Source organism: Dermochelys coriacea, chromosome 1 (genome assembly GCF_009764565.3).
Source record: "Dermochelys coriacea isolate rDerCor1 chromosome 1, rDerCor1.pri.v4, whole genome shotgun sequence".
Lineage (NCBI taxonomy): Eukaryota > Metazoa > Chordata > Testudines > Dermochelyidae > Dermochelys > Dermochelys coriacea.
In genome coordinates, this window is record NC_050068.2 from 168755803 (window position 1) to 168779355 (window position 23553).

Below are 23553 nucleotides of genomic sequence, written 5' to 3' on the forward strand. Positions count from 1 at the left end.
AAACAATTAAGTACAGCTGTTTGAGTGTGCATAGAGTAAAAGGGATGGATGGATGTTTTTCTTGTAGTTGCTCCATTCAGCAGGTACAAAACAATTAACAAAAAGATATACACACCAGCACCCAGCAGCTGTGGGTGCTGTGATTTACAGGATCTACATTTAGTAATTTGTTACGTTTCACAAATTATCCTCCCAATTGACCCAAAGCATCCAGTTTCTGCTGTAGGTAGTGAGAGTCTGGGGCTAAACTGGTTTCAGAGTAGCAGCCGTGTTAGTCTGCATTCACAAAAAGAAAAGGAGGACTTGTGGCGCCTTAGAGACTAACAAATTTATTAGAGCATAAGCTTTCGTGAGCTACAGCTCACTACTGTGCTTGGACTTCCTTCAAGTGACAGGTGCATCTGCTGTCATGTAAGGTGTGAGATTTCTATCAAGTCCCAGCCTAGCGCACTGCTTCGTGGGGGCTGTGCTGCGTATTCCACCTAATGTACAACTGCTGCCTTCAGAGCGCCCGATGTGAACCCCACCAAGCTATTGTGGCACCAGCTGAAGAACTGTATGAGCAGCCGCCCAGGAGGAAAGGCGCTGTCGCCCCCCACGCCTAGTGAGAGGAATGCGGCGGGCTGGGCGGCGGGGTGCTCTCAGCGGCTCCCCGCCGCCCGTGCAGGCACATCAGCAACGACAGCTGCTCGGTATGGCGTGTCCGTGCCGTGACTTCGCAGGGCGCTGTGCGAAGCTCGGCTCCTAAAACCCTCGGCTCGCTTCGGTGTGTGGACGCCCCCCTTCGGGCGCGGAAGAGCCAGGGCGCACGGGCAGACACGCTGCCTCCGTACACACGTCAGTGCCAGCCACCGAGCTGAAACGGGAGCCCCGGCCCGGCAGGCGAAGGGGGCGGGAGAGGCCCGGGCGGCGGCAGCGCTCCACAGGGCCGGGCCGGGCCGGGCCGGGCCGGGCCCCGCTGCTGGGCGGGCGCAGGCGCGCACGCGGCCGCTCAGTCCCCCCAGCCCCGGCTGCGCCCTTTGCTTTCCCGCGGGGCCCAGCGCCGCCCCGCAGCGGGGGAGGAGCGGTCGCGCTGTCCGTCCGCAGCCCGCTTGCATGGACGCACCGGAGCGGGGCGGCCAAGGAGACTTGCTTCCCAAGCTGCTGCTGCTCTTGGTCCTCGCAGGTCGGTGGGGAAGGCGCGGGGCGGAGGTGTCGGGGGGCGGCGGGCGGAGCCCGCGGCACAGCGGTGCGGAGAAGCGGGCAGGCCGGGGCTGCACCGCGCGCATCCTGCCGCCGCTGCTCTGCTCTCCCCCTGGCCGCCTGCTGGGGCTTGTCAGTCTCCGGCGAAAGCCCGCGGAACGCCTCGGGCCCGAGGCGGAGAGCCACGGGGGAGTCCCCGGCGCCTGGGGCGCTTCAGCGGGATTCCCCTCTGGCCAGGTGGCGCGTGTCCGGCCCCGGCGTAAGCAGGGCCGTCTGCCTCGGACGCAGGGCGGCCCCCCCGCCCCCGGGACTCGGCCCCGCCCTTTTCAGAACAAGGAAGGGGCTTGTCTGGCAAACGTGCTGCAGTGACTGTGTAATCACAGGTTTCAGAGTAGCAGCCGTGTTAGTCTGTATTCGCAAAAAGAAAAGGAGGACTTGTGGCACCTTAGAGACTAACGCATTTATTAGAGCATAAGCTTTCGTGAGCTACAGCTCACTTCATCGGATGCATTTGGTGGAAAAAACAGAGGAGAGATTTATATACACACACACAGAGAACATGAAACAATGCTGTTGGTGATGGCTTATCTTAAGTGATCACTCTCCTTACAGTGTGTATGATAAACCCATTGTTTCATGTTCTCTGTGTGTGTGTATATCAATCTCTCCTCTGTTTTTTCCACCAAATGCATCCGATGAAGTGAGCTGTAGCTCACGAAAGCTTATGCTCTAATAAATGTGTTAGTCTCTAAGGTGCCACAAGTACTCCTTTTCTTTTTGCAGTGACTGTGGAATTGCTTAACCCCGTTTTACTCAGCGACTCTGAATGCAGGAAGCTTTTCTTTCTCCCCAGGCCGAGCTGTTTCCCCTGGATTACCTGCAGAGGAAACTGCTATGATTCGCTTTAAAATTGCCGATAGTTAGAGTAAATAAAGTAGGGGCACGTTTCCCCTAGCTCTGTCATCTGCTCCTGGGAACAATTCCCTTTGTCTTTACTTTGTTGGGTTTTAAATTGATAACAGTCACAGTTAATAATCTTTAAAACTAATCGAACTAAAGCAAAACAATAATAATAAAAACTTCTCCAAACATCCTCCACTATGCAACATGCTCATGTTGTAGGACCCTCTCCTGCACCTGCTTAAATCTGGGCAGCAGACGTGGGCCTTTACTTTGGATAGGTTTCAGAGTAGCAGCCGTGTTGGTCTGTGTTCGCAAAAAGAAAAGGAGTACTCGTGGCACCTTAGAGACGAACAAATTGATTTGAGCATAAGCTTTCATGGGCTACAGCTCACTTCATCGGATGCATTCGATGAAGTGAACTGTAGCTCAGGAAAGCTTATGCTCAAATAAATTTGTTAGAAGGAATGCATCCGATGAAGTGAGCTGTAGCCCATGAAAGCTTATGCTCAAATCAATTTGTTCGTCTCTAAGGTGCCACGAGTACTCCTTTTCTTTTTACTTCGGATAGTCACACTCCAACAGAGCAAATCAATATTTTACCTTCTCTTCCTAGTTCTGCTCTCACTGAAATGAATGGTAAAGCTCCTACTGACTTTAATGGTAGCAAGGTCAGTCCCAGGACTAAAAGTTTGAGTTTCAATTAAGCACTTCTAATAGCCATTATTCAGGCTCTGCCTACCGAAGGGGACAGTGTGATTATTCACTTTATCCTAATGACAGGTTTCAGAGTAGCAGCCGTGTTAGTCTGTATCTGCAAAAAGAAAAGGAGGACTTGTGGCACCTGAGAGATGAAGTGAGCTGTAGTTCATGAAAGCTTATACTCAGATAAATTTGTTAGTCTCTAAGATGCCACAAGTACTTCTTTTCTTTTCACTTTATCCTGTTTCTCTCATTTTATTACAGTAGATAATGAGCTATTTGTACTGTAGACTGAAGTGGATGTGCATTTAACCTTTTAATATTAATTGCAATTAAATAAAACTTGGAACCTCAGGAAATTGTTGTCTGTGTTCAGTCCAAACTCAGACCAGGTGTAAGCATCCGTAGCTCCATGGTTGTATCTGTATGAGTCTCTTTTGCAGTCCTTCAACAGTTGCAGTACCACAAGTGGAAACACATTGGCAGTGCTATTGCAGACAGGTGTCAGCATTTTTACCACCTGCCATGTAAATTTACACAGAGGAGGTGTACATGACATGATAGGTTTTAAAAAAACAAAACAAGAAAACCAGTCCTTTGTCTGCCATTGCCTTATGGCAGTGGTGGGCAACCTGTGGCCCATCAGGGTAATTGGCTGGCAGGCCACCAGACAGTTTGTTTACATTTGCACGGCTGTCCGCAGCTCCCGGTGCTGCAGTTTGTCATTCCTGGCCAATGAAAGCTGCGGGAAATGGTGTCCAGAATGTCCCTGCGGCCCACACCACTTCCCGCAGCTCCCATTGGCCGGGAATGGCAAACCGTGGCCACGAGGAGCTGTGGGCAGCTGTGCAAATGTAAACAAAATGTCTGGCGGCCTGCCAGGGGCTTACCCTGACGGGCTGCAGGTTGCCCACCACTGCCATACAGGGAGGAGGCGCTGCAATGGTGGGAGACTTTATTTAAAAAAAAAATGCTATACAAATCCCATGATTACAATGGAGTAGCTGCCACTTAAAGTGGGTCTGAGTTTAGCCCAAGGGGACTAATTTACCTCATATTGCCCTCATTAGAAAAGTACTGAGGCATCAAATCAGGAAAGAATCCCTATTCAAGACAGTACTCTTTGGGATTTAAGGATATGGATAAAGTTAAGCACATGCTTAAGTGCTTTCCTGACTCAGTAACTTTAAAATTGACAGTACAATTATCAATCAGAAGCTACCAAGATTCTGTGGTTTGTACACTTAAAAATTAAGCATAGCACTGTTCTTTCACACAAGACTATCTTATGTGTTGGCTGATAACTTTTGCCACTTTTGGGGAAGTTTCATTATTGTTGATAATTTAAGTTGATGATTTGTTTCATTTGTGGTGTTTGATCAAATAATTGATCATCTACATTCTTCGAATAAGAAGTGTGTACAGGACATTTCTACGGGATTCCTCGCTTACAGACAGCCCCCCAACCTGAAGCAAATACTCACCAGTAACTATACCCCACACAACAAAAATACCAACCCAGGAACCAAATCCTGTTACAAATCCCGTTGCCAACTGTGTCCACATATCTATTCAGGGGACACCATCATAGGGCCTAATCACATCAACCACACTATCAGAGGCTCGTTCACCTGCGCATCTACCAATGTGATCTTTGCCATCATGTGCCAGCAATGCCCCTCTGCCATGTACATTGTTCAAACTGGACAGTCTCTATGTAAAAGAATAAATGGACACAAATCAGATGTCAAGAATTGTAACATTCAAAAACCAGTTGGAGAACACTTCAGTCTCTTTGGTCACTCACTTACAGACCTAAAAGTGGCAATTCTTCAAAAAAAAAAAAAACAACCCTACAAAAGCAGACTCTAATGTGAAACTGCAGAACTGGAATTAATTTGCAAACTGGACACCATCAAATTAGGCCTGAATAAAGACTGGGAGTGGTTGGGTCATTACAAAACCTAATTTCCCCCATACTAATTTTCCCCTGCTGTTACTCACACCTTCTTGTCAACTGTCTGTAATGGGCCATTCTCTTACCCATCAAAAGTTTTTTCCTCGGTATCCTGCTGTTAATTGATTTATCTCATTAGACTGACCTCACACTTGGTAAAGCAACCCCCATCCTTTCATGTATTTATACTTCCTCCTGTATTTTCACTCCATGCATCTGATGAAGTGGGTTCTAGCCCACGAAAGCTTATGCCCAAATAAATTTTAGTCTCTAAGGTGCCACAAGGACTCCTCGTTATTTTTTCTCAAAAAGGAAATCATGCCCATTTTAAGTCTCTCTAATGCTGCCAAAAATTAAAGTAGCTTGCACTCACTCACTCCCCCTAAATGATCACTGCAAGATTTTTAAATCCCTCCTTATCAGCTAGGTGACCCAGCACCAGTAAAACCAGGAGGCAGTGATTGCTGTAGCCATGTAGATGAACGTGTATGATTCTTCCACTTCCTTTGCTATGTTGATTATTGTGAGGAAGCAAGGCTCTGAAGCATATGGGGCCTGACCTTACTGACAGGAGAAGCCCCACTGAAAACTAATGCAGAAATGTGAACAAGGGCTTAATTTGTAGTTGCATAGGGGCAAAAGTCTCCAAATAAAACCCTCAATTGCACTTGTGCAAATCCATTGTCTTCCAATTAAGCCCTCAATGGGGCTGCATGTGTTTAACTAAGGAATTAATTTGGCTTGTTAACTCTTTATTACTGGAGCTAATGACCTACAAGATGGAAAGAACCCAAGCAGACTCTCAGAGCCCAGGTTGGGTTTATGACAGTTAGAAAAACATCTTGATGTGTAAACTTAACAAAATTGCACTGGAAATCTGTGAGATGCAATAAACATGGAACACTGCAATAACAGTTTTACAGAGCTACTTTTTCAGAGAAGAACCTGAACTTTGGATTGTGGCTTTTACTTAGGAGGACTGGTTTGTTTCTTTAAAAACAATAACAAAACCACTGCTAGTGAAAATCTTTTCTCTTTCTTCAATATATGGATATTCATTCTTTGGTTGCTAACCTTTTGATTATATTTCTTTTTACAGTTTGATTATTCTGTCAAATTTGACAGAAAATGACACATTAAAAGACTGGGGGGGTGAGGGCAAAAGTGGTTGTACCCTTCTCGCTAGGCATTCCCCTGGCACAAAGGTGTTCTATGATGGCATAGCCAGCTCCTACACTACCCTGCTTGCAGCCTCTAATACAGCAGATGAATTGGAGACAGGGTTAGTGGGGGAAGAGTCAAAGTGCACTGTGCTTCAATTGTTCTTAGCTAGCAGATGGTGCCTTAAGACAATGGGTTTCCGCTGCTGGAAATTTGAAATTCTTTTTTAAAAAACAGAGGGAGAGAGCCCATATAGCCAAACTGAAAAATACAGATATACAGTGGCATCTGAAGATGTACTCTTCAAGCCAGTTGGAATTCTGCTGGAGTTCGGATTGCAGAGTCAGATCAAACCTCAAGTGAAGTCCTATCAGTGACTGATTCAATGCAAAAAGCTGCTACAGTGCATCTTCTTTAAAGCGGTGCTATATAGTTTTTTTTTACTATTGAGAATGCATTGTTATTTTTATTCTGCAGAAGATTGTCTTGCTCAGTGTGACAATGACTGCAAAGCTTACTGCTGTGATGGGACTACCCCCTACTGCTGCTCGTATTATGCCTATATTGGGAATGTCCTTTCGTAAGTATTGTCACTTTCTTGAGAAAATTGATGCCCTGTATTCGTGGCTTGCAGTAAATTTCAGTTACTGAAAACTGTTTGGCAATAAACATTTCAAGATTGTTTCCTGCTAATAACGTTATAAATATTTCCAGAATAAAAACCCTTAATGGTTCCCTGAAATCCAAGTGTTGTATACTTTGAAAGCATGTATTCATGTCAATAGATTTGGCTAGATCATCAGCTTGTGTAAATTAATTCTCTGTGATCATTGGAGCCACACTGATTTATTCAAGCTGAGGACAGACCAGAACAAAGGCATTTGATAAGTGGGCTAGATTATTGTAAATTTGATCTTCCTGTTCTGAGCGCTTGTCATTTGTTCATGCTTTTGAAAACTGGTGTTTTGTCTTTAGTTAGAATTCATTGTAAACATTTCAGATTAGGGTCTGCTGGTCTTTTCACATTCAACAACACATAGTGTGTGTTGCACATTGTGATATGTGTAAAAACAATGGCTGCTGATGGAGGGGAAACAAGGATATACCCATACCAAAAGAAATGCAAGGGTTAAATTCTCCATTCAACATGCATGTATCAAAACAGATCCCAATCCTGTTATTAAATCCACTAATGCAGATCATTGTCCCCAAGTGCAGCCCTGTTTGAAATCAGTATGGTTTCTTGTAGGTGTATGGGTCTGCACTAGCATGTCTAATTGTAGGCTCAGTGACTAAATGTAGTGATAGCCAGTAAGTGTTCCACATGTGCATCAGAACAAAGCAAATGTTAAAACATATAATGGTATTCTGTGATAAATTGCACTGCAAATTGTGTTTTAGCAATTGCATCAATAGTTTCTATTTAACTTTCAGAATGCAAACTGTGACAATTGTTTGTTACATATTCTTGATCAAAACCAGAGTAGCAAAGAGACGTATATCATGCTTAAAAAAAATTCTTCTGTTTTGGCCCTAGAACATGGGGAGTATATCAGTGTTCCATTCAGCGTACTTCATCATGCTTTGAAGGAGCAGGCATATTGATATTATCTTAATTTATCCAAGGCCTTTGGACCAATCTAGAAATTTTTTAGACAAAAGTAAATAATCTAACAATAGAGTGTCAGAATCTTGTATTCCTCTGGAAATAGGAGAGCACGTATTCAAGATTTCCTGGTATTGTCTGAGAATTAAAATAGGTTCTTGCTTCCACCCAGGGGATAAAATGTTCCAATTTAATTTTCTTTTCTATGTAATAAAAACTCATTCTAAGGATGTTTCCTCATTTTTTAACAGAGAGAGAGAGAGAGAGAGAGAGAGAGAGAGAGAGAGGGGTTGTTGTTTCTGAGATCCCTATTCCAGCTCAAGTCTGTATGTCTTGCATAGAGTGGTGGGAATGTTAGCAAGCGATATCAAATCAGAGACAACCGTATCATCGTTGGGTGGGCCTGAAGAACGATTTTAATCTTCCACTGCCCCACAAACCTAACCAATTTTGCCCTCCCTGGTAACAGTGCTCAGCACAGGGATTTGGGGCGGGTTAACAAAATGATTCCTTAGCAACCTGAAAAATTAGACCCCTTTTATATAAAGGGCGGGGATAGGAGGAAGACTTCAGGTCACAGCACCTTCAGCTGCAGGAGGTAGAGCCGACCTGCTTTCCTTGGTGTTTATGCATTGTTTCCAATCTGTGTAATAAACAGTTTTGCAATGGACAGTTATCTAAATAAGTCTGAGACCTGGGAGTTGCTGGCCAGTGGAGGATTTTGTGTGCATTTGGATGAATTTTACCGCTTGACAGAACATTGCAAACACTAATCGTCACAGCATTTCTGTGAAGTAGGCATGTACATTATTCCAGTTTTTACAAATGCTAAGATATCAGTACTGATGAGACCACTATAAATGCCAACAGAGAAGGACAGTTTAAGATAGATTAAGTGACTTGACTGAGCCCACACAGGGAACTAGGTAGTGTCACAGCCAGGGTTAGACTGGTGAAGTTTCTACAGTCCATTACACCAGTCAGTCTCTTATTTTATTGAGCTGTCCCTCTTTGTAGCCTGAGGCCATGCTGAGTGCTTACAATGGAGCTGTCTCAGTTGCAACTGACTGTCTGGGGGAGATTGCATTATTAAATCCTATGCCATCAGTAGCATTTTAGGTAGCACCCTCAGCCTTAGTTGCACCCACAGCTCTCAGTGGGTCTGGCATCTTCCCAGAGCTGGGTGAATAATGGGGCAAAATGTTGCATAACTTAGTCACAAAATGGTGTGAAATAAGCCAAATAATTTTTTGACAACTGTCATTTGACCAGACCTAGGTTCTCCAAAAAACGGAAGTACTTGATTGTGTGGGTTTGTGTCCCCATATACCACTCCTGGGTAATTAATTCCTTGGGTATTTAGGAAAGTCACTGGCAAAGGTTTAACCCTAGTGATCAGTTTATACTCTCAGGGATATTTTCACAAAAGAAAGAGGTGGAAATGTCTACTTAAAAAGTAGACAAGAAAATGAAAGCTGAGATTGTCATCGATGTTCAAGGCTTCAGAATTAGTGAGAAGGGGCACTGCAGGCTTTACAAATCTAAAAGCGAGCTCTGCATAGCCGTCAGTCCAGGCTCCTTTGTTTCTAGGGGCAGTTTAAGGGATGTATTTTGTTGCAAAGTTTATAAAGTCCTTTGGTAAAGGACTGATTATTTTGAGTCCTGCTTGGACTAAAAAATACAATACATCACTCCAGTGATACCAAAAACCAAATGGAATGCAGGGCAAATAAAAACCTTAGAAATCTGTGATTTGCAAAAGAGGACTCTGAACAAATCCAAAAGAAATGGTGAGAAAGTAGCAGTCTGATTAGTGAATTGACAGGTATTAAGTGAACTTCAGGGGAAAATACTTTTGTTACTGTCTGGGGGCTGTGTTTTGTGGCAAGAAGGAAGGAAGAGGGACAGAAAGAACGGAAGGAAAAAAGGCAGACATGTTCAATATAAAATTTTTGTGCATACTCCAAGCTGCAGAACTTGAAAAAAAATATATAGTGGCAGAAAGTATGGCATAAGCGGTAAGATATGCGATATCAAGCAAAGGCTACTTCTGACTGGAAACAGTCTGTAAATGAGGAAGGTGACTGACTGAGTTCAACAAGGGTTGTGATGAACAGGGATTTTGTTCATTTCAGATATCAGTGACCTGGAATAAGAAATGTATATTAAGTTGATTCATGGTTTTGTGTGAACAGTTGATATGAAGGAAAAGTGCATGAACATTCAGAATGTCTTGGATAAACTAGGAGTATGGGCAGAGACCAGGTTTATGTACTTCACAATAAATATAATGAAATTCAGAATTCATAATAATGCTCAGCAACTAAATTTTAAATGGTTTCAGAGTAGCAGCCGTGTTAGTCTGTATTCGCAAAAAGAAAAGGAGTACCCGTGGCACCTTAGAGACTAACAAATTTATTAGAGCATAAGCTTTCGTGAGCTACAGCTCACTGAAGTGAGCTGTAGCTCACGAAAGCTTATGCTCTAATAAATTTGTTAGTCTCTAAGGTGCCACGGGTACTCCTTTTCTTTTTGTAAATTTTAAATAAATTCTAAAATGCTCAGTTGGCTAAGAGATACATTTGCATCTATACTGTAAAACTTTTTACAGTCTGCTTGAAATACACTGATTAAAAGAGGTTTTAATTTTAATATTCAGGTGGTTCACATGACTAGAAGCACATTTGATTATAACATGTCAATTTTCTGGCAATTACAGTTTTGTGCTTGTGACATTTCAGAAGCATAAGGGCTACCCTATTGCAAGCCTAAAGGACTTAATTATAAAACTTTACATCTGAGTTTAATTCTGGTTTCCAATGGGAGGATTCCCCTGCGGGAGTGGATGTGGTGGGGTTTGAAACATGAGGTGAAGGGGGTAGAGTCTGAAGACCCTTGTGTGGAGTGTTGGGAGTTAGTATAAAGATGCCAAAAATATGTGGGAAAGATCAATTCAATGCACTAGAAGTAGTTTTATGTGCTATCGTGACAGAGAGAATGAGTATCAAATTCAGCCTTCCACTCCTCAGGCTCTATCATCTGAAAGCCCTTCAGAGGTAATATATATTGAGTGCTACTCTAATGCAAATAATCTTTCTCAAACCATCTCACCGGCAAAAGCTGCATTCTTATGAGACAACAGGCTATTTCCATCTGTTCCTATTTATTTAGAGCCCTGTTGAGGGCCAAGACTAAATATTCTTCCTAAATTTTCTTTCCTTTCTTTTCTTTCCTTCTTTCTTCTCCCGCACCATCAGGTGCATAAGTCAGTTTTCACCATTTGTTTTGGTCTTGTGTTGGTCTGTTCTGGCTTCTGTGTGTTGATGGATTTAGTTTCTTTCTCTGTGCTATGTAACCTTTTTCTAGATCATGCTGTCCTTCGCTTTCCAGAGGGTGTCCATGTTATCACTTGACATGGAAGTTGTGTTAGGTGTCATCCTTAAAGTGTGCCCTAAATATGACCGTAGTCTTCGTCTTGCCATACGGTGCTTTAAGTTGGTGTGTTCTACTTAGAATTTCTGATACTATAATGAACTTTTTCCAGTGGACTCTGAAAATTGTCCACAGGCATGTATTTTGGAATAAATTGATCATCTTATCAATTGCTGTTACATGTTTCCATGACTCTGCTCCATGAACAAAGACCAAATGATGCTAGTATTAAAAATTAGTATTTTTGTATCGGTGCTGATCATTCTACTTTTCCAAATCTTTTAAAATTTATTAAAAGAGTTTGCTGTTTCGATATTCATTACATTGTCACCATCGGCACATCTCACTCCCTAGATACGTGAAGTGACTTACTTATTCTTGTGTTTCTCCATTTACTTGCATGGTTGATTTTTGGAACGTTGATAGCCATATATTTTGTCTTTCCCTTGTTGATAAACAAACCAACTTGTTTTGCTATTTCTACCAAAAACAGGGTCTTTTTTTCCGTTAAGTGAGGCGTTGAACTGAGCGAGACACTGTCATTGGCAAAAACAAATTCATTCAATTGTACTTTATCATTTGTCCATAAAATTCCTCAGTTGCCTTCTGCAGTTACTTCATGTGCCAGCAATGCCCCTCTGCCATGTACATTGGCCAAACTGGACAGTCTCTACGTAAAAGAATGAATGGACACAAATCAGACGTCAAGAATTATAACATTCAAAAACCAGTTGGAGAACACTTCAATCTCTCTGGTCACTCGATCACAGACCTAAGAGTGGCTATACTTCAACAAAAAAGCTTCAAAAACAGACTCCAACGAGAGACTGCTGAATTGGAATTAATTTGCAAACTGGATACAATTAACTTAGGCTTGAATAGAGACTGGGAATGGATGAGTCATTACACAAAGTAAAACTATTTCCCCATGGTATTTCTCCCTCCCACCCCACCCCCCACTGTTCCTCTGATATTCTTGTTAACTGCTGGAATTAGCCTACCTGCTTGTCAGCATGAAAGGTTTTCCTCCTTCCCCCCCCTGCTGTTGGTGATGGCTTATCTTAAGTGATCACTCTCCTTACAGTGTGTATGATAAACCCATTGTTTCATGTTCTCTGTGTGTGTGTGTATATAAATCTCTCCTCTGTTTTTTCCACCAAATGCATCCGATGAAGTGAGCTGTAGCTCACGAAAGCTTATGCTCTAATAAATTTGTTAGTCTCTAAGGTGCCACAAGTACTCCTTTTCTTTTTCCTCATGATGCCGTCAAAGACCAGTGCAAACAGCCGTGGGACATAATACACCCTTGCCTTACTCCAGTTGTCTCTGCAAACATTTAGGTTATGTTATCACTATCTGTCTGTGCAGTTAGCGTTCTCATATGTGTCTTTGATTATTCCAGGTATTTTTGCTAGTGTTCCATAGTAAGCCATAATGTTCCAGAGACTGTCTCTGTGTTCACTGTCAAAAGCCTTAATAGCCTTAAAGCCTAAATGTTTCTCCTAAATTGCAATATTCTAGATCAGTGATTTGGGAGCTAAATTAGCAATCAACATTACTCCAAAAGAGCCACAGTCGTGTGAATTCATTGTTTCATTTACTATTTTTATACATACAGATATATATTATTCTCACAGCAAAATGACTGCCTCCAAGTATTATTATTTTATCAACTACAATTAGTTAATAAGACAGTGAAAGCATCCTGACTGGTTCATAATCACACAGTGTTTTAATTTCATGTGATGCAAAGAGCCGCAGAAGAAACATTAAAGAGCTGCTTGTGAAGTCAGTCTGAATATCACTGTGCTAGATTATGCTGCGTAGTCCTAACCTAAGAGGAACTGCAGTGAAACAATTTAATAATATCTCTCGTATCTCTGAGCCATTTAGTCTTAACCGTATTGTGACTAACCAGAAATAGAAAGCTTCTTGCTAACAATGTGGCTCCTACCCTGTACTTTGTACTAATTCCTAAGACTCGTTATCGTAAGCTGAAATTCTGAAAGAGGGCTACAGAATCACAATTCAGCTCTCATTTGTGTCTTCTTGCGGCTGCTTATGTATACCATGTGAAATATGTAATTCAAATGGACAGTAGGAGAATGAAATCACAGTCAAAAATGAAAAGTTGTGGCTTTCATTCTCTACAGTTTTATGACAACAATAACACCATATGTTTCTGACACAAGAAGCAGTATTTCACATCCTTACACATTCTTTTTTGGAGACATAATCTTATTGACTAAAATTTAATCCTGACTATGCATATTTCCAGGAATGAAATAAAATGTCAGCTTTGTAATAATGCTTTCAAAATTGCTATATGGTAGGTGTACTGTTAATGCTGTTGCACTTGAGTATAATATGTTTCAAGTAATATACTGGATATTGACTTCTGTGGAAGGAGAATGGGGCCTTTGGCAATTAACATCTATATCCGGCAGCCACAGAGTTTCATTATCTTCTAATATAGTTTATTTCATGTAAAGAATACCAGAGGGACAGTCATATTTTTTTTATCCACAAAAAATGTCAGTTAGCCATATAAATCATGTGAGCTTTTATAAATGGTCTTTGTTTTAGATTATTTTGGCTGAGCAATTTATAAAGTAGTTTTGATTTTTTTTTGCCAGACTGCTTCTTTCTGTAAGGGAGGTAATTCTGCCTTTTTTCTACCTCCTACAGAGGCCCAGAATCTACTCTGTAAAGTAGACATGGGACTTTGGTGGTAGGGTTGCCAGTTTGGGTTGGACATAATCTTTAATTCCTGGAGACTCCAGGACAATTCTGGAGGGTTGGCAACCCTAACTGGGGCAACTATGTATAGGGCCCTACCAAATTCACAACCATGAAAAACACATCATGGGCTGTGAAATCTGGTCTCCCCCCATGAAATCTGGTCTTTTGTGTGCTTTTACCCTATACTATTCAGATTTCACAGGGGAGAGCAATGTTTCTCGAATTGGGGGTCCTGACCCAAAAGGGAGTTGTGCGAGGGGGGTTGCAAGGTTATTTTAGGGGGGTTGTAGTATTTCCACACTTACTTCTGTGTTGCCTTCAGAGCTGGGTGGCCAGAGAGTGGCTGTGTTGGCCAGGCCCTCAGTTCTGAAGCCAGCGCCCCACCAGAGCAGCACAGAAGTAAGGATGACCATACCATGCCGTTCCTTCCCTATTTCTGTGCTGCTGCTGCCGGTGGCGCTGCCTTCAGAGCTGGGATCCCAGCAGAGGTGCTGTAGCAGTTTGTATAAGTGGGGGTGCTGAAAGCCATTTAACTAAACTGTAAAACCTATATATGATGGAAACCACTTCAAGCCAGAGGGTGCTGCAGCACTCCCTGCACCACTAGTTCCAGCACCCATGGATCCCAGCCAGCAGACGCCGCTCTCCAGCTGCCCAGCTCTGAACGCAGCGCCACTGCCAGCAGCAGCGCATAAGTAAGGGTAGCAGTACTGCAAACTCCCCCCCCCCGACACACACACACACAACTCCTTTTTGAGTCAGGGCCCTACAATTACAACACTATGAAATTTCAGATTTAAATAGCTGAAGTCATGACATTTATTATTTTTAAAATTCTATGTCCGTGAAATTGACCAAAATGAACCATGAATTTGGTAGGGCCCTACCTATGTATTGAAAAATTGTGAGTAAGAGACTTTTGTTCTTGGGGTTCTCTTCTAGGTTTGTGTTATAGTGACCCCTTAAGATTGTGTTTGATATTCTGGTGTATCTAGGAAAATAGCATCCGTGTAATCCTGTATGTAATTTGAACTCTGCTTTACAGTCAGTAGTAATGAAGTACTTTTTGGATTGTATCAATTATATCATCTTATACTCTATAAAACAAAATTAAATTTTGTCCTGTTTGCCTTCCCAAGAACTATTGTCACAACAAATCTACTTATCCTCCCAAATTACTTTAGCGACTGTTAATGACAGTCTCATTAAAGAATGAGCCCTTTCTTTTTGTAATGAATATGAGCCACAAGGTGGCTCTTAAGCTGCAACCTACATTGTAGGGGTATACAGGGTCTGTGTTGCAGCCCAAGCCCTAGGAGGAATTCGTGTTGCTCAGGCAGAAATTCACTGGGCCCTAAGGCAGGGTACATTACAATGGCAACTCTGCCATCTTTTCAACAGATACAAGATATACTTCCCTCGGCAATGGACCATGTCCACAGACAGGTTTGGAAGGATTCTGAGGAAGGGGAAGCAGCTTTGTTTGGAGGCTTGGAATACATTTTTTTATAAGACTTTCATTATACTTTAAGGTGAAGCAAGGTTTAAATCTAAAGAATCTAGGCCTTAGATGTGGCCTTTCACTTAGGCTTCGTTTCATTCAGATAATTTGATATACAATTTAGTTGCTGATATTTCATAATGAGATGTTGTTGTCCTTGCCCAGGCATTTGCTACACCTACAAAAATATAGGACATGTGGATTAGGAAAACAAATCAGCAGATTTATTACACTGTTACCTAAATAGTCTTCTGCAACAAATGATTAACAATTAGAACTAACAGCCCACTGGCAACTGCCAGTAGGACAGTCATAACTGTTGCTGTGTTTATCACCCTATTATTTTTAAATTTAGGCATAAAATTTGGCCTGTTTCAAGGGATTCAAACCGTAGATTCAGAGAGCCCCGTCCTCAGCTGGTATAAATTAATGTTCATGTCAGTGGAGTTTTGCTAATATACACCAGCCGAAGATCTGGCCCAGTCTGAGCGGGACCACCAAACTTGTTTCAAAAGCAAGAAAAGGAAATAGTTTGGAATACCCTTCACTCAAGTGGTCTAGAGACAGCAGAAAGTCTTGCTGGCTTCTGGCCTGTGAAAATGTCTAAGCACTCCCTGACTAAACAGCTATGATGATTGATTTCAAATCTATGGGGTGCTTTTCTGCTTAGAAATTGCCATATTATTGTGGTTTTGGCATTGTGATCAACCAAAACTGTCCCATTCCTAGGGATGCAAGCACAGTTTTTGTTCCATAAGACTCCATCACTAACTGAAGTTGCAAGTTTTGCAGGATGCTACCCTCTGAGTTATTTTTGAACTCTTCTGAAACTGGACATCAATCCTTTCCCTCTGTTACAGACAAGTTTTTGCCAGTTCTGTCTCTCCCCCCACCCCCCACCCCCCCACCCCATGTCTGCTGTAATTGCAGTGGTTTTGCTTTTTCTCCTTGGGAAAACCTGCAGGTTGTTTTGCCTCAAATCTCTGTCTTGTCTGTCTAATCTATTGGTAGATTTTGAATGCACGCATTCAGGTATCTAAGTGGCCTGGCAGTTACTGCATTGTTTTCCAGAACTCCCTTGACAATAGGTTTAATTCTTTCAGTTTGGCCTCTGAAATTATTAAAATGATAATGTTCAGTCTTCCTGTAATATGACTAATTTTAATTGGCACCTGGGGTTGTTATTTCCCTCCCTTGGGATCTGCTGTGACAGCCTCTGTCACAATTTCAAAGTTAACTGCACATTTGACCCCTCCTTCTGGTCCTTCTCTTAAGGTTTTAGGTTCCCATCAATCACCCCTCTCAGGCGGAGACACTCATCTCTCTCCCCACAGACCAGGGCTTAGGCTTGCAGTACCTCTGTGCTCATCTGTGATAGCCATAGCCAACCAGTCTGCCTAATGGCCAGTGTCTGTGCATTGTTCTTCCCCCTCACCCCCCAAGGGCTATGAACAGTGCATTGCCGGGAGTTACAAGTCACCACACAACTCCTTCTATGCAAGCACATTTATTCTTAAGACAAAAGCATTACAGAGAAAACATATTAAAAACAATAAATAAATTTAAACACACACTAAATGTACAAGGAGTCACCCAACAGTCTTTTGGGGCCCTGGAAAACCCTTCTGCAAGGATTAGGGCCCCTGTTGGATAGAAGATCCTGTTCTGTCTGTCTGCTGGGTCAGAAAGAAGGCTTTGAGCCAATTTAAACCCAGCCTTTTTATATCAAAAGCTCTTTCTTTATCTGTTGGTCTCTGGACAACCCAGTTTGAACCATTAGAGGTAAGTCTCCCCATCTCTCCCTGGAGCTGTTTACCTTAATCACTCCACACTGATTTACCTGATTCACCTTAATCATTCCACACTGGTTTTGGTTCCTGGAGCAGCTGTTGTAACCCTCCAGTTGCATACCATCTCGGGCCTCATTCTCTCAACAGCCCTTTGCCCTGATGGTATGTCCTCCCAGGAAGAGCTATGTCCTCCCAGGGTAACTGTAGAATTACTTCTTTCTATTCTGTCCCCAAATGCCTTGCAGTGAGATTTAAAGAGCTCAATCTCTTTAGTTTATTAAAAAGAAGATTGAGAGGTGACTGGATTAGTGTTTAAGTACCTTCATGGGGAGAAAATACTAGGAACTAAAGAGTTTTTTAATTTAGTGGAGAAAGGCATAACAAGAATCAATGGCTGGAAGCTGAAGACAGAGAAATTCAAATAAGAAATAAGCAGAAATTTTTAACAGGAAGGCTGATTAACCACTGGAACTAACTACCAGGGGAAGTTAACTAAACAGAGGATATTGGTCTCAATACAGGGGTGACTGGGAGAAATGTAATGGCATGTGATTTGCAGGTCAGACACTAGATGATCTATCTAATGGTTGCTTCTGGTCTTAAACTATCAGAATAAATCTGGGAGCTGGTCACCCCAAACTGTATAGGTGAGGGTCTGTCAAGTTTGGCATTGTCAAGTCAACTGCTGGAGTGGTGGTGATGGATGGCTGCAAGTCAGTTATTAGCGTGACTCATCCTTGGGTAGTCAAGATTGTTGATGACCCTGAAATAATAACAGGCTTTTAGCAAATGGACTTCCCAAGTTGTGCACACATGTCCACTATTGTCTGCACTCCCTGTGGGCATATGACTTACACCCCTGCTCTTGCAAAAAGTAGAATTTTTAGTGACCATAAATGATCAGAACTATGCATTTATGTCTCATTATACATAACTGAACTTCCCCAGTGTCACTAATATGTCTCTTAATATCATGTTGGCACATTAGTTCATTACTGGCTAAAAGAAAAAAAAATGCCACCTATTGAATCACCAGTACTCTGCTACAGAAGCAGGAGCCTTACTTTTCCTTGGGGGTCTTGAATGACTAGTACACAGCATGACTGACTAGGCCAAACCTGTGAGATTATTATTTAATATTATGTTAGAGTTTGGAGGCTCTGATCTCTCTACTAGTTACATGAATTAAACATAGTCCCTGCAATGAAGGGTTTGCAATCTATGAAAACAAGCAGCATGTGAAGAAAAGGGAAACAATCAAATATAAACAATCTTTATATACATACATATAAGTGTGTGTGTGTATATGCATATATATAAATGCAATTAATATAATATTACATTTTTAAAATCTCCATTAAAAGAGTGTTAGGGTTACAGAGGCACCCACTCAGAAGTTAGGAAGTGCCAGATTTAGTTTGCTTGTGCAGCCTTAATTCAGCCCCCTTGTGCATATGTGTTATGATACATTCTTTAATTACATTATTATCTTCTCTGTGTGCAGAGAGTTTTGTGACAATGTTATTTCTGCATATCTACTACAGCAGATTTTTTTCAGTATGTAAAGGCATGTGCATCTTCATGTGAGGTTAAAATGGAGCCGTAAATGGATATTGCATATAATACTCCAACAGAGGACCTTGGTTTTTACTGTGGATATGCATTACATAATATCTAAGTCACCTCTACAAATGTGAACCAAGGTGGCAGTGGCCAGCAATCACCACCATACGTATTGCCTGCTGTTGATGTTGCTGTATCAGTTGGCTTATATGAAATATGTTGACTGTCTTATTCCAGCTTTTATTGATATTACAAAAACCCACCACAGCTAGTACCAACTTGACACACTTGTCAGTTGGCTCAGGACAGAGACAAAGGAATGGAGAATGCGTTTCTCTTTCATCTCTAGAGGTGGTACCTCCTTGTCAGAATGAAGGCCTCCAAACAAGACAATGCGGAGAAGCTTTGTATGCTGCTGCCGGTGCAGTACCTGTTTTGGGGATAAATATGAGAGTTCAGTCTCCAAGGACATTAACGTGGCACCTTTTACAGTTCATACATTTTTTTTTAAAAGTCCAGCACTTGAGATGAAAGTTGTGTTTTGTCATGTTCTTTTTGTTCTAGAAAACTAAGCACAATAAAACCAGAGATTCTAGGTAAGCCTAATGAGTCTAGGTACCTCCGTTTTTGGGTGACAGACTTGAGAAACCTGAATGGAACCTGAGTTCGAGGACGTGTGCTTCGCATTCAGAAAATCAGGCCCTCTTCATGGTGTTGCCGATTTGGGCACCTCAAAATGGAGGCATCCGAAATGATCAGTCACTTCTGAAAATCTTGGCTTTTGCCTACTATGGTTGAAATTTCCCCTGGGCAAATCCTAGAAGTGAGGACCATGTTTGAGAGCAAAATGTCTCTGTGTATGTTGATTTTGGTACACTTAGTTCCTGATCTACTTATAGTCTTAGCAACTTGATTGCTCCCCTCTGCCCCCCTTTCCAAAAAAAATCCTGTATTTTCTCCTTGGACCATTGCTCTGCTTTTCAATCATTCTACATACACTGTCTACTAAAACAGCTACATTGAGTCTGTTAACTGTGAATAATAAATGAGCCTCTTAATCAGACGTGATTACATTTTCTATTTCTGATAACTGCCCAAAGATGTTAATTAAACACAATATCTTTGTATCCTGTGATCTTTGATAGCTTAATATTGGCAGAAAATTCCTTTGAACTAATGGCACCAGATATAACATGAGACAATATATCCAGAACTTTAGGGCATCTTTTTAGTTTGACATCAAGAATAGAGTAAAAATAAGCCCCATGAAATAAGTTTGTTTTGAGTAGAAGCATGCAATGTTGTCTAGCTCCACAGGTATTTCAAATATCTTCTTAGTGACACTTTTAAATCTGTGAAATATGGTTTGGTTCCCCGGGGAGGGAAGAGGAGTTATGTTTTAAAGAGATGCTACTAAGGCTGTGCCTAAAAATCTTGACCTACCTTAATATGTTTGCCTCGTGCCTAAACTATTACCTTCAGGATTATTTTGAAAACAGATTTTTCATATTACTCAATCTGATCTACTGAAGTACTGAGCAGTTAGCAGCTGACAGCAGTGTTTCTGTGGGAGTTGGTAAATAGATGGGTATTTTGGGGGCAAGGGAGTTGATGGTTCCTTCCCTTTCCTGTTTTTTTTTTCCTCTAGGAATAAGGTCTTGGAAAAGAAACCAATGATGGCTTATGAGGTAGCACTAGAAAGGAAGCACATCATTCTTGAATGGGTATCTGATGAAAGCTACTTATCCAGGAAATGCCATCTTGTCCTCGTGGCAGAGAAGATCCAAGGATTGGAGATGCAGCTGGAGACAATGAGGAAATTCAGACAGGGATTTGAAGGTATAATGCAGGAGAGGAGGTGGTAGAGACGACACAAGATTTGCGGATACCTGCCAAATGAAAGGACCTGGAGGATGGACTGCCAGAAAAGGAGGGTGATCCATGGAAGAACGTGACCACGAGGACAAGATGGAGGAAGAGACCAGCTAGTAGTGATGAAATCAAGTTGAATAACTGGTTTGCTGCACTAGTGAATGAGGAAAAGAAAGAGGCAGAAGATGGGGTGTGAAAAAGAAGACAAGGGAAGCCAGTACCTGCAGAAGAAATGATGGAGATAGCCAGGGACTGGAGCCTGAGTTAAAATGAGGATGATGTTCAGGATGCTGCAATAGAGAGCATAAAACAGATTTATACCAACACCAGGAAGAGACGGGGTCTATGTGAGCGAGGACTCCATACTCCTGAATCTATAGGCCTGTCATCAAACCAGATCCAGAGAACAGAAGAGTGTGCTGTCTTCCTGGAGCAAGGATGCAAGATGTGGACGTGAAGCTTAAGAGGTTCCTGATGAGAGCAGGGAAAAATCCATTGTGCTACCTGTTGGGACAAATTACTCTGCTAGATTCCCAGGTGAATGGATCAAGGACAGTTGTTATACTCAGATAGGTAAGACATTTAAAGAAGTGGAAGCTCAGGTGATTTTCAGCTTCTGGTTCCTAGAGAAGGAGAACAAAGGCATGTCAAGATAATGAAAGTCAACAGATGTGTCAACGGTTGGTGCTATGAGGAAGGTTTTAGGATGATTCACCATTGGGAGGCATTCACAGAAAGAACATTCTTTTTGACTGATAGACTCCACTTGAGTATTTGAGGTATTAATCTTCTGGAATCGAGGCTGGCATGATTGTTAAGAAGGTAGGATATGAGGAGGGAAGGCAGGGAGAGACTGATGAAACCTCCATGCCTGGCTTCAATACACAGGAGCAGGAAAATCTGCTAAACCAAGAGATAGTAAGGAATAATGAAACACCACAAGCTAAAAAACTGGGTGAGGTCCAAAAAAACCCAACTGAAATACTTGTACATGAATGCAAGGCATCTAGGCAATAACATGGAGGAACTGAAACTACTGATGCAGGAGGTCAAACCAGATGATATAGGAATTACAGAAACATGGTGGAATAACATTCATGACAGGAATACAGATAATGAATAGTATGTGCTGTTTAGGAGAGGTTAGAATAAAAGTAAAGGAGGTGGGGTACCATTGTACGTCAGATGTACTGTAAAGAAATACAAAGTGATAGTATGGACAAAAGAGAATGTATTTGGGTTGAAATCACTTTGGGGGAAGGATTGTGAAAGAGGTTCTTTTGGGATAGTGTTAGGGGTCTGACTCGGATGTGAATAGTGATCTTTTTAATCTTATTAGAGAAATACTTTTGGAAATTGTGTCCTAATGGGAGATTTTAACTTCACAGATATAGATTGGAGAATAAATTATATTAATACTGGATGTGATAGTTTTCTTCATGAAATTGTCACTGAAACAACAACAGGCTATGTAATTTTAGTGAGGACTTCATAAGAAATAGCCTTGGATCAAATGATCATGTATTTATTCAGTTTAAATTAAATGGAAAGATAAGATGCTTGTCATCTATGATTTCTTGATTTCAAAAGGGAAAACTTTGTGATATTAAGGGAACTAGTTAGAGAAGTCAACTGGACTGAAGAGTTTAAGGACTTAAATGTAGGGGAGGCTTGGAATTTCTCCATATCAAGTATATGAAAACTTTTTGAAAATTGCAACCCAAGAAAGGAGAAAAAAATATAGGAAAAGGCTCGTCCCAACTGAACGAAGAACTACCTAAAACAAGTTATTAGGAGTAAGCAGAGATCGTATAGGGAATAGAAAAAGGGGGTGATCAGCAAAGAAAGCTACATCTTGGAGATTAGAAAATGTAGGAATAAAGTGAGAATTTCTAAAGGTTCATCTGAATTAGCTCTTGCCAAGGAAATTAAATAAATAATAAGAGGCTTTACAAGTGTGTGTGTGTGTGTGTGTGTGTGTGTGTGTGTGTAATAAAAAAAAAATATAGTGACAGGGTCAGGCCAGATGGCTATAAGAGAGTGGTCGAAGGTAGACCATTAGTTCCAGGTTAAGCAGGTCCCTTTTTCCTGGATAAGATAACTGGGACTATTTCAGAACACTCAGGAACTTTCTAGACCTAATTAAGGCAGTCAGGCTAATTGGGAAGCTGCTACAATTAATTAAGGCTAATCAGGACACCTGGTTTTAAAAGGCTGTCACTCCAGTTAGTGAGGTGTGCGTGTAAGGAGCTGGGAGTGAGAGGATGTGCTGCTGGAGGACTGAGGAGTACAAGTGTTAACAGACATCAGGAGGAAGGTCCTGTGGTGAGGACAAAGAAGGTGTTAGGAGGTGGCCAAGGGGAAGTAGCCCAGGGAGTTGTAGCTGTGGTACAGCTGTTCCAGAAGGCACTCTAGATAGCTGCAGTCCACAGGGCCCTGGGCTGGAACCCAGGGTAGAGGGCAGGCCCAGGTTCCCCGCAAACCTTCCAACTCCTGACCCAACACAGGAGCTTCCACCAGAGGTGAGGGTCTCTGAGCTGGTTCGCGACCCACATGGTGGATCAGCAGAAACTGCAGGGATTGGTTTTACTCTTTTTTTTTCCCCATGCTGGTCAGTGGTGAGGTTATCTGAGGGAACGGCAGATTTGAGCCATGAAAGTGGCCAAACTGAGGGCTGCCATGAATCTCTGAGGCAAGCAAAATCCACCAATAAGCGCAAGACCCACCGAGGTAGAAGGGGAACTTTGTCACCGCACGCACACACGCGCGCACACACACACACACATATATATGAAAAGAGAGACTAAGGAAGGATGAAGCCAAGCTACTATGGAGGGGGAGGAGATTAAAGATAATCTTGGTATGGCCCAAAAATGAAATAAATACTTTACCTCGGGTTTTCAAGAAGGATGATAAGATGGAGCATGGGCATGAAGGCAATTCACTCGATGGAAATGAGTACCTATACGTGGAAATTACCATATCTGATGTGGAAGAAAAACATAGAGCTTAATGCACTTAAATCGGGGGGACCGGATGATTTGCAGTCCAGAATATTGAAAGAACTGGCACATGAAATTGCTAGTCCTGTGGCAAGGATTTTTAATAAATCTCTGTATATGGTACTACCCCATAATGAATGGAA

At 42.0% G+C, this 23553-nt stretch overlaps 1 protein-coding gene across 2 annotated transcripts in view; it reads left to right on the forward strand.

Annotated features, from left to right (window-relative positions):
• The first annotated feature begins 889 nt into the window (after positions 1–889).
• Positions 890–23553, forward strand: part of CYYR1 (cysteine and tyrosine rich 1) — a 92266-nt gene continuing 69602 nt past the window's right edge. Inside the window, exons 1-3 of one of the 2 annotated variants that reach the window (XM_043509036.1) lie at positions 928–1165; positions 6380–6482; positions 20185–22298. In XM_043509036.1, coding sequence (XP_043364971.1) covers positions 1096–1165; positions 6380–6482; positions 20185–20401 — 390 coding nt within the window. In that variant the 5' untranslated portion in view covers positions 928–1095 and the 3' untranslated portion in view covers positions 20402–22298. Of the gene's footprint in view, positions 1166–6379; positions 6483–20184; positions 22299–23553 lie in introns of those variants that run through there. The other variant, XM_038386752.2, reaches the window with a different exon arrangement.